Source organism: Ixodes scapularis, unplaced genomic scaffold (genome assembly GCF_016920785.2).
Source record: "Ixodes scapularis isolate PalLabHiFi unplaced genomic scaffold, ASM1692078v2 PGA_scaffold6__148_contigs__length_123643588, whole genome shotgun sequence".
Classification (NCBI taxonomy): Eukaryota; Metazoa; Arthropoda; class Arachnida; order Ixodida; family Ixodidae; genus Ixodes; species Ixodes scapularis.
Window position 1 is genome coordinate 47,707,367 of NW_024609881.1, and position 11,784 is coordinate 47,719,150.

Sequence of the window (11,784 nt, forward strand, 5' to 3'; positions counted from 1 at the left end):
AAAACTAAGTCCCTGCCACAAGTAAAGGCACCGGTACTATACTGAGCAGACACTTTAGTGATATTTGGGCGATTATAGCCCTAAAGATAGAAACCACAAAAATATATAGAAAAGTAATTGTTTTGAGTGAATGTTTATAGACAGCCGGAAGTTAAATAGCCGCATTCGGCGTCTGGTGTCTCGGTTGTAGGCGAGACATTTAGTGAGTGCTGTACCACTTTTAGCCTATTCCCGTTTGCTGATCAATGTGGGTATCTCTCCCGGCACAAAATCCCTCCTGAAGAGGGATTTAGAAATCATGTGACCGGCTCTGTGGTGAGAAAGTACTTAGCGTTCCAGCCGGTTCCTCACCAGACTTGTTTTCAAAAATATACGGAAGAGTCAGACAAAGACGACGGACAGGACAAACATCTTTCGACTTTCAACACGTTGAGGTCTTTATTGCCAGGCTACACTGTAGCCAGGCCGACAAGCAACGAGCTGCCAAAGATTTGGGGAAAGGGTTAGTGTACATAACTTCGTGTTCGCACGACTCAACGTCCCTTTGTTTACGAGTCACATATATTTTACCTAAAACAAAATCGTTAAGTACAACACTAGAGAGTTGAGGTTGTTGGTACATTTCTGTAAATAGATCAGCTTGAAATTTAGAAGGATACCGTCTTTTCCTGTCCTTTCTTCGTGTTTAAACAAAATGCTAAAGTTCAATCTGATCTATTTACACGGTATAAAATGTTGTGGCGAAGTGTAGTAGGTCACATAAAATACCCATGATTGGTACAACTTTGTGCTGCAGTATTAAAAGTTAAATCAATTGTGTCCTTGAACTAAGGAATTAATTACAGTTCATAAAATCATGAAATGGGCACCTCGTAACCATATATATCATGAAATATGGTTTACGAAATACGTGCTGTATATATATATATATATATATATATATATATATAGGGTGAAACAAGGAGACGGCAGGCTCTTTAAATCGACCGGAAAATTCGGTTTCTTAACCTATCGCGCTACGACTTTGTGCAGAGTTGCCCGCAGATGGTGCATACATTTTTTTTTTTTTTTTGTAGAATTTGCGAAGAGCGAGCTTACCTGAGGAAAAAGTAAAGAAACAAAAAGGCTTAACTCCTATGGAAACGCAGCGACGCCACCGGTCTGCAAACAATACGGCGCTGTTTCGCACGGGAGACAAGAGATGGCGCAACAAACGCCGCCAACGTAAAGTCCCTTACGCCAACGAACTGGGATACGGCGCCGAGAGCAGGTATTTTTTGCAGACGATATTTTCGACTCAAAAGCGGCGCACGTTCCGCAGGCGGCGACAATCACAGAAACAAAAAAGACAGGCGCGGTAACAGCAAGTAACTGCAGTTCCTTGTCTGCAAAGGGGCCGGCTCTCAGCGTTGTCTGCCCGTTCGTTGGCGGCAGTTGGCGTCGCAACCGCTTGCGCCATCTCTTGTCTCCCGTGCGAAACGGCGCCGTGTTATTGGCAGACCGGTGGCGTCGCTGTGTTTCAATAGGAGCTAAGCCTTTTTCTTTATTTACTTTTTCCTCGGGTAAATTCGCTCTTCGCAAATTTTACAAAAAAAAAAAAAAAATCACCATCTTTGGGCAATGCTGCACAAAGTCGTAGCGCGATCGGTTAAGAAACCGAATTTTCCGGTCGATTTAAAGAGCCTGCCGTCTCCTTGTTTCACCCTGTATATATAAGGACGACACAACTGAGCTGAAATTTTGAAAATGTCACGGAAGTTTTAGGACAATCTCTTTCAGTCTATCTTTTATAGAAACACCGAGCGGCAATCACAATGCTTGTTTTTCTAACCAAACATTGTTTACACACAGCACCGTGATACATGCGACTAATCATGTATAAATAGGGTTGTTCGTTTTCGGGTTTTACATATATATATATATATATATATATATATATATATATATATATATATATATATATATATATATATATATATATATATATATATATATATATATATATATATATATATTTTTTATCTTTTTTATTTTTTTAATTTGGAAGGTGAAAATTGAGTGTTATTTTTCAACCCATAATCGGGGAGAAATTGTTTTTTTGTAAAAACATTCCCAAATTCTGGTTTTTTCTGGTTAAATTTACAAATCTACTCAGTTTTACATTCATTTATTTTATATTTTAGCGTATTACGAGCCCTTTAACGCTAACGCATTAAAATTTGGGCTCTGTTTCAAGCTAGTAATCGGGGAGACATCGGGGTTTTCCAGCTCCAATTGCCGTTGGTCGCTTCAAGGAAAGCACTGCCCACGGAATCTTCCTCTCCCTGTGAACAAAAACCCAGACCGTTCGAGGGACGTTCGTCTTCGGTCAGATATTTCGCTACGGAACAAACTTGTTAGGTTTTCCCGATCTCAGTGATGTGATTGGCCTAAGCACTTCTGGAGCACCTTTCGGAGCAGACAAAACAGTGTTTTGGAGCAGCAAAATTGGCCTTTGGAGCAGCCAAAACTTTGTTTTGGAGCAGCCAAATCAGTGTTTTGGAGCAGCAAAAGTGGCTTTTAAAGCAAATATTCTTAGAAAAATATAAATATTTTTTTAAGTGCTGGACAGATGAAAGGCACTTTGCTCGCCGCAATAAACAAGTTACGGTCAAGTTAGACCAGCTCTGAGTCTTTCAACATGTGAACTGAAATGCCAATGACATGACACATTTTGCAATGCTTCAGTTAAATGATAAACATATATGTACGTACCCGCTATCGATAAACAAGAGTCAAACTGCACATATTAAAATTTATTTGAAAATGACCAGCTTAATAGAAAATATCACAGCATTAGGTTTACTAGTTATATAATATAATAAAGCAAAGTAGTCTCCAACTGATCAAACACCAAACTACTGCAGTGCAATGCGGAACTGTACACAAGAAAAAGTTGCATTACGACTAGCGGGTGCTTTTCGTTTCGCTTTTCGAAACTTTCTGAAAGGCTGCTGCAAGCCTCGCTTTGCCTTCGACAAGTAATGAATGTCCAATTTCAATGTCTCCAAAGAGACATTGAGACGTCCCGCTGCAGGCGTTGCCAAGCAATTATGTAAAACCGCTTGCCAACATTTTACTGTTCCCGACGTGCCAGATTTTCGTTAAAATAAGCAAACGTAAAGCAATGGATTGCAAGCGACCCGGCTGGTGCCTCTCTCGTGCAATAATGTTCGCATGCACGTGAGGGCAACTTCGGCAGCTTGCAGTGGCATGTGCTTCGTCGCGCGAGCGGAGATGGCTGTTCGATCGAAACCGAAACCATGCCACTCCGCTCCCTCGCCAACTGGTTCCCAAAATAGTACGCAAAATGTAACTGTCCAGCAGCGCGTGCTTGCCAGGCCTGCAGACGAGATACAAGCTAAATACACCGAAAAAAAAAAAAAAAAAGAGCCTGAGCGCGTCGATGCAAGACATGGCGAGCCAGGGTGAAAAAGTTTTTGGAGCGCTTTGTGGAACGACTGAACTTGAGACGAACAAACGCGCTGTGCGGGTTCAGCGTGCAGACATTGCCTTCTTTGCTTTAGCTCAGTTCTCTTCACCAACTTTCTTTTCCGGTAGATTTTTTTATGTACCCGGGTCCCTCTCGAAAGAAAGCCCACCGAGAGAAACCTAGGTAATGAATACTTCGACACAGCAGTCTGAGTTAAAGAAGGATTTTTGTAGTAGCGTAATTTAAACAATAACAGGAATGTTGATGACCTTGCGGAGGTCCTTACGTTTCAGTTTAGAAAGCGCCATATCCGCAGCAACGTGGGCACGGCAACACCCGACGTCATGCAACCACGGTGACTGGTAGGCAGGGACCAAATATAGTTTTCCGACAACCATTGCTTTGAGTCCATATCACCTGAGCGAATGACGTTTTAGCGGAGAGTAATAATTGAGCGAATCGACGTTTTAGAGAATAACAAAAGCGCGCGGATGCCGAGGTCGTGGCCAAGTGTCCTGCGTCAAGCGCCTTGGCACTGAGTCCGTAGCCAAACTTAGCCAGTTGGTCAGTCTCGTGAAGCTGTAACTCCCTCAAGGCATCAAATGAAGCTTGTTGTTGTGATGTGGCAGGAGTCGCCGTTTCGATGCTTTCGAAGCTTGGGAATGCGAAGCACTTTCCAGGAGTTCCTTGGCTCAGCCAGTTGTTGCGAATGCATTTCAACAAGTGTACAGGGTCCACGATGAAAAAGAGGGGCCTGTCTGTGTCTGCTGGGTGGCTGTAGACCATATTGAATTTGGCGTGGGTGGCGAATTGTGACATCATCTTGCGGTTGATGGCATTATTGTCGGTTACGACGGCGATGATCTTGAATCCTACACTCTTAGAAAAAAGGGTCAGTATAGTCCTCCTTAAAGGGAGGAACGCTCTTGACACATATGTTCCTTCAGAAAGGGAGAAACTTTCGTCCCTTAAAGGGACACTGACACCCCCCAAAATTTTTTTTTAATTTTTTGCCAGGCGCTTCATTATGGTGTCGGAGGACTACCCAATTAATATTTTGCAACAGAGTAGCGTATTTTTTTAATAAAGCCAAAAGACGCAACTGCGCGAAACCGAAACCGAAACCCGACGGAGGTCGGAGAAGTGGAGAGAAGAGAGTGAGCGGCGGAAGTCACGTGGCTACACCCGACCGTGTGCTTTTTTTTTTTTCTCCTTCCCGGTAGCAGACGACATGCGGCGTACGGGAACTGTTCGCCGTGGGATTCTTTTGCAGTTATGTATGTTCCGCTCGTCGTTCTGTACTCCAAGATGAGTTGTTTTGTACATTGAGGAGTTGGAGATGAGTAGTGAGTGCCCGTGGTGAATTTTGATCGGCTCCGAAAAGAATACACCCAAGATGTTGCGTGAAGAGCTGGCTCACATGTCCTGCGTCCGAAACAGAAGTGGCATTGTGCGACAGAGTTTCCGAAAGATCAACGGGATCGGGACCAATGGCTGGCTGCAATTCCTGTAGACCATTTACGGGCGCCTCGGAATGCGGACGCTGATTTATATGCTCCTTGCATTTTGTGGAAAGTGATTACATTGAGTTCGCAGGTGTCAAAAAGGAAATCCCATACCATTTAATTCAGCGACGTGTCGTCCACAACATTTGTTTCTTTTTTTTTTTTGTTTCTTCGATGATAATTGTAAAAAAAAAGAAATGTAAACATAAAAAAAAAATATTTGAAAAAAACAAAAACAAAAGTTTTACGAGGGATCGAACCCGGTCCTACCGCGTGCGAAGCGGATGTCTTTCCCACTGAGCTACTAGGGCATACCAAACTGGGGTTTCTCTCCTTGGTGATAATTCAGCCAATAAAGTGTAAGAAGTTTGCTGCCGATTTTCCTCTAGCAAAAGCACTCCCGGGTCGAAGTCGGGATGCACCACGCATTGGCGACATTCTCACCTAGTAAAGAAATCGTACGCGTGCATATTCAACTCGAAGTAGACACGTCGTGCTTGACGTTTGCACGAGCGATGTCTTCAGCCACGAGAAGGGAGCGACGGCTCGGCGACGTCTTCGTGCAAATCGGCTTGGTGGTCGGGCGTGTCGTACAAGATGAATACCAATTCTTTTGATTAGTCCCAAATTTCTCTTTTAAAAGCAGACAAAATTCGCCGGTACCGCGAACGACAGTTCTGAAATAGAGGTCCCAAGCCCGTCGTCCGCTGCCATCGCCGCCCCTGCGAGTCCCACGATACGCGAAACGACGCACGCACAGAATGCTTCCGGTTGTCTGTGGAACTTTTTTTTTCAATCAACGTATTTGCAGCTTTTTAGAAGCCACAAAAAATGGGTTTCATATTTTTTTCTATTTTTAATACTGAGTGTTTGCCTTCAGTGACCCACGACTTTGATTAAATTTGGTGGTCGCATCGATACCTTAGAAAACGGCCCGTGATCGCGGAAAAGAGAGTGAGCGAGACTCGAACCGGCCAGTTCTTGATCGGCGGTTTTCGGGCGGAAAGAAACCGAATTTCGAGCCGCAAATTCTGTTCTGGGTAGTTGAGCTCTCATATGTCACGTACAACTAAAAACCTCGGCGAGCATAAATACCCTGTCAGTGTCCCTTTAAGCAGGGGAGGAAAAGTTCCTCCGTCGACTGCATCTCATTATGGCGGCCACGAATCGAGCAAATCGAGCTCGGTAAGGCTTAACGAGAACACTAAGTCTATTGCACGAAGCGAGAAGAGCAGGAAATAAAAACGTAACACGAGCTTTCCGCGAACTGTATTTATTTCCGAAGTTTCTTTACCCCTGCAGTAAAGAAACTTACGTTTCGAAAGCATGCAGTCACTCAGTCTTCTCATCGTCAGCACTGCGATGTTCAACGGAGACAACCGGCACTCAGTTCGCGCACTTTATGTCCTACCTTTGCTATTCCTCGAGCCACAATTCCTTCGTCAACCGTAGCGTCAACCGCACATCACGGAGGAGTGAAAATCATTCGCCCGCAAAACCAAAAGCCGCTCTCAAAAAAAAGCAAATCCGAAGCAACCTCTTGGCTTATCTCAGCACGGTAACACGAAATTATGGCGTAGCCGCGTAGCGTAAAAGGATGTTAAATCGCTTGCCACCAGATGGCAGGGTCAAGCAGAGTAATCGCACGTAGCTAGGCTAGGTGGCGCTAGGTACCGCCCAATTCATGTTTTACAAAAAAAAATATTTTTACTTTCTTACGCCTCAATTGCGTTTCCTTTTCTTCGGAATCTCTAACACATGTAGACACGTTGCGTACACTACAAACATCAGGTCAACATATATTGAACGCATACACAGGCATCGCACATACAAACATCAATACAACAGCACACTACCCCGATCACTACTACCGAGCCCTGCGTTTCCGTCTTTTATAGTGGTCGTTTTGAACGTACGAAATTTTTCGGTGACTCTCTAAGCAAAAAAAAGTATTCCGAACATGTTCATTTTTTTTTTCAGCAATGTCATACATCTGAGGCTATTTTTAATGGCTCAGGGGATGAATCTCTTATTAAAAAGAAGACGCTCGATCATGCCATAATTATTTGAAAGCCAATAAATCAAGCCGCTCCAATGTGGTTCCAAGCCATGAGTTTGTTTTCCCGCATGGCCCTTCGTAGCCAGTATTTATATTGTAGTGTTCGTTTTTCTATTTGTGCTGTTCGCGCAAAGCTGCAATTGCCGTCTTGAATTAATCTCTGCAGAGCGGATATCCACTCAGCTGAAAGTGATGCTTCACGGGCACAGAAATCGCTTTTCGATCAACTTGAATGCAGTCAAAGCCGCGACTTCCGACAACTGTTAAGTGTACGGAGCTGCGCCGCTGCGAGCTCGAAAACTTCTAGCGCTCATCCCAGCGCGCCACTTAAGGGCAGTTTCTACAGGAACCGTAATATATTTAAACAGTAAAATAAAGGATAGCGTTTTTTGTTTTTTTTTTTTCGATTTTGCCTGTCTTTTTTTTTAATGCTAAACTTCCATTATAAATATACGTACTTTCAGTCATACTTTCGTAGTGTTGTCTTTTCCCCAGAGCGCAATCGCTCTCGGGGACCGACAGTCACATTGGCCACTGTACGATAGGAGCTTACCGTTCAGACCAGCGTTCCAACATGACTATCCACACGTCGATCGACTGCACCTAATCCCTCAAGTGGTTTTAAACTCTTTAATGTAAAGCGGAATGTCATCCTGCGACACCCCGGCCCCTCCGATAACGGCCCGACCAGCGGCATCAATGCCCGACAGTTTACGTCATCTCGTCTTGTTGTTACACCACTGATACGCGAACACACGGTCACATCGGCGATAATTCCAGTCTTCTGTTCACAACCCACAACACTGCCATCACGATGTCGCTGACACGAAGAAATACAGAACCACGTTGACGATGTTGCTGACACGCAGAAGAATCACGTTGAACGCCGGTTGGCACTCGGCACGGGACAACGGAACCGAACTCAGCACGGAAGGCACCCAGGCAGCCGGCAGGAAAACCTGCCTTCCTTGGACGCAGTTCCCGCGATTTCCATAACGTCGAAAACGTCGACACAGTTCCTCGTGGTTTCGCTGCTGTAGTTCCGCGTGTGTCCCGCAAATTAGAGACGACCGTCTTACCCAGTGTATGTAGCACTGCTGGCACTGCTCCGGAACTTCGCTGTTTCTAGCGGCTTCATTAGCTCGTTTGATAAAATTAGTGGTAAAAACGTCAATGCAACCGAAATGTTCTGCACGTTTGGACTAGAAGACGGAATTACAGGCGGCCTTCGCTGCCGCTGAAGCTCAATCAACTCAACATTAATTTATTAAACAACGTGCGCGATCTGCTCGAAAAACGAAACCGAAAGATGGATCGGGAGGGCGAAAGCTTTCTCCGGTCTGCCTGGAGGAGGAAAACGTCTCGGAGAATAATAAGGACTTTAATTTTCCTTTCATCGGTATGGGTTTGTTTATGTGTGTTTTGATAAACAAAAATAAAAAAAAAACTTTACAAAAAACAAAAAAAACAAAAAAGAAAACCACTTTCCCGGGGATCGAACCGTTGACCACTTGGTCAGTAGCGCGATGTTCTACCCCTGCGCCAACTGAACAAGGAGGAACTCGTCCTCCTCCTTTCATGTGAACTTCCGTTCCTCCCTTCTCTGGGCAACTTGTCCGCAACAAGGAGGAACAGTCGCTTTTGCTACCTTTCTCCTCCCTTTTTTCTTAGAGTGTAGTGCCTCTAGCCTTAGAATAATTTTCTTCACGAAGCAGTGCAGCTGTTGGGCATCTATCTGGCACACAGGGAGGACATGTACGACATCTTTGTTGGATGACAACAGGCTCTGTATCATGAACACATGTGCTGTTCGTGCTGCTTTGCATGAGTTGGCAGAGCTGCCTTGGACATTTCCTCCCTTATAATCGATGTAAGGTTTTAAATGTACTTCATCCAACATGAGGGTGGCAACTTTTTCGTGATCCTCAAGGTGTTCACTTTGCTTTTTTATGTAAGACAGAAGCTGTTCATCGTCTTGCTCTGTTGAGGGGTTCAGCTGTTGGTTGGAACACAGTCTCCTGATCGTAGAGGGATGTGGCAGCATGATACGGGAGGTGCCCCTCATAAACTTGTACGCGTGTGGCGAAATGGTGTATATGAGGCTTGCAAAAATGAGAAAGTCTGGTGCATACTTGGGCTTTTTTCTCAGGAGCACATCTACCTGTTGGCACAAAAATGCCAGCGCGTCTGCGATGTCCTGAACTTCATTGTCATTCCTGAGGTCATCAAGTAACGACAGGATGAGTCCAAGAATGGCGTCCTTCTTCTTGCTGGTGCCAGATGATGTGGCCGACTTGTCGAATGCTCTGATGTTGTCGAGCAGGTCAACCAGCGTTTTCAGACTGGTGATGGTGGTCGGTATCCAAAAGGCGCCTGAAAGCTTGGTTGTCTTTGTGCTGTAACAGTATACTGATACCGTTAAGTCAGGCTTCACAGTAACGGAGTACTTCAGCTGTGGGGCGTTGTTGGGGTCTTGGTTGATGTTCAGGAATGTAACACCTTGGTCGTTTTGAATGCAGTTCCAGAAGGGAGTAGCATTGATGTCTTGAATTTGGTCTATGAGTTGGTCAAATGAGATATCATTTTCCTCATTGGGTTCTCTTGGTCTCTTTTCAGGTGGCTCTGCCAGTGGTGGTTCTTGGGGCAGTGAAGAGGTGCTGCAGGCAAATATTGTCGGCACAGCATTGTTGGAAAGTCTCGGTCTATCGAGACGGGCTTGGAGGACTGCTCCGGTTCTGGGGTCTGTGTACTGTGTTGACGTGATCACGAATCTGTCTTCAAAGTGTGCTGCACACACCTACAATAAAGAAAGTATGACTGTTTCATGTGACTGCTGTTATGTGGTAGCCAAAGCAGCTGTAGAATTTGGTGAAGAATGTGAAATAATTTTGTAGTGATTGTAGTGAGGCATTTGACTGTTTCATTGCCTGTTACGAAAAAAAATGTCTCCACTTTTTTTCTTTTTTGACAATAAAATTTCTGGCATTATTGAATTTTAGATAGTTGTTCTTGATTTACGGTTAGCTTTTTATAACGCATGTTCGCCACTGAAGGCATCAATATATTTCCTCAATCCAAACTGACCCTTTAGCGAAGGAAGCTAGTAGATTGTCCTTCAAATGATGTAAAAGCATAGATGAGTGCCATATATTTGCACTACATTTCAAGTAGTGCAAGAAAGAGTGAATAAGGAGAGTTGTACATATAAAACAAAACTAAGTAATCGAGGTGCTTATATATATTATTTCCATTTTGAATGCTGGTGTATCAAAGCTACATTTGTTTTTACTGTACTGGAGTGCTCTGTGAATGCTCTGTGCACTGTATGTTAGTTAAGCAGAGAAGTTTATATTGCTGGTGGCCTACATCATTCAGCATATCCCGTCCACCGTAAATTACGGGCTTGAGTTGAGCTTATTGGTGAATTATACTATAATTATAAATAATATATGCCTAATAATAAATATAATGTAAGTTTGTCCCCTTTTCTCCCATTTTTTTCCTCTTTTTTTTTTTCTTGTTCCATAAGTTCATCTAACCATGCGTCAATCGAACCTGGCCGAACCTGGCACCTTAGTTGGGGTTCCAGTTGGACTCCTCGGGCAGCGACAACTCTAACTAGCAGTTGTTTTGATATTCTCTCTCATCAAATATTCAGCTTTTAATTTCACAGATTACTAAAGTCACGTGGAATATAATACTTCAGTGTTTTTCTTGGGGTAGAGAGGAGTGCATGACTACAAAGGAACTATAAAAGAGGTGAAGGTGTTCTCTGCAGTGATTGTGCACTGTTGGGACTACCCCTGAGGAATGAGCCTGTAGCGTAGAAAAGTGCCTGCACTGTATGAACGCACGTGCGAGACCGGAATGCGCAGAGCGTTGGGCTGGTTGGGCACGCGTCTCTAGCTTTTTCTTAATTCGCTCGCACGGGACACCGTTCAAAACAAGAAAAACACGATCAAAACATGAGGACTACGCTTCGATTTAGTGGAGTCCGTATTTCGAACGTTGCCGGCACGCAACATCGAAACAGCTGCCCGGTAGGACCCATTCACAGGGCAGCGTTTTCTTACGCTACGTTACGAATGCAAGTCTCCTCGACTTCGACATTCGTGCTGCATATATGTGCCGTGCGCGAAGTTACACTGAACCGGTTGTCATATGCGCCATTAAGCACTGAATATGCAATTCCTGTACCGTGGTGCTCTGAAAAGGTTGCGAAATTACATATCGTACCCCGCGTCAATTTTTCTGTGCGACGTTGAAACTTTCTGATCGGCTCGCAGCTCGACTGTATGATCAGCATCACGCCGACGATGTCGTCAGTAACTTGGCGCTGCAGCACTGCGGAAGCTACACTTTCTTCGTGAACGGTGGGTATAGTAAGCCCAAATTGCGACAGAACGTCAGTTTGCAGATGTACCTGCCGAGTTCGCGAGTGCGCTCTTACGTCAATAAACAAGAGAAGGAAAAAAAAAAAAAAAAAAAAAAACTTCAATAAAACAAACTGTATACGTGCATTTCCTCGCCCGTCCTTATCGAGATCCCATCTCGTGTCGAATACGAAAAGAAGTTTCTATCAGTGTAACCTCGTAGTTCTTCAACTAAAGAGGCAGAAGAGCCAATGCTTGAATGTACTACGTGCGCACCTTTGAGCGTTCGGACACTACACTCTCCTTCGGCAGTGCTTGCAGCCACTGCTGCCTTCGGGTTTCATCGGTCGGGAACGAAAAAACTGGCACTGAACT

The 11,784-nt window shown here is 44.3% G+C and overlaps 1 protein-coding gene across 1 annotated transcript; it reads right to left on the minus strand.

The window, feature by feature from the left end:
• Window positions 1–4: 4 nt before the first annotated feature.
• On the minus strand, window positions 5–10,075 carry LOC121838475. The gene is made up of 3 exons (XM_042294753.1): window positions 10,055–10,075; window positions 8,725–9,833; window positions 5–80 (listed from the first exon to the last, which is right to left on the minus strand). The coding sequence occupies exons 1-3, from the start codon at window positions 10,073–10,075 to the stop codon at window positions 5–7; spliced, it is 1,206 nt and encodes a 401-aa protein (XP_042150687.1).
• Between the last annotated feature and the right edge of the window lie 1,709 nt (window positions 10,076–11,784).

Excerpts from the sequence above, each read along its gene's own strand:
- LOC121838475 (XM_042294753.1), bottom strand. The coding sequence starts at position 10,075 with ATGCGTTATAAAAAGCTAACC. Across the intron at positions 9,834-10,054 it reads TGCGTTATAAAAAGCTAACC|GTGTGTGCAGCACACTTTGA; the intron begins GTAAATCAAGAA and ends TCTTTATTGTAG. Across the intron at positions 81-8,724 it reads GTGAAGAAAATTATTCTAAG|GGCTATAATCGCCCAAATAT; the intron begins GCTAGAGGCACT and ends TTCTATCTTTAG.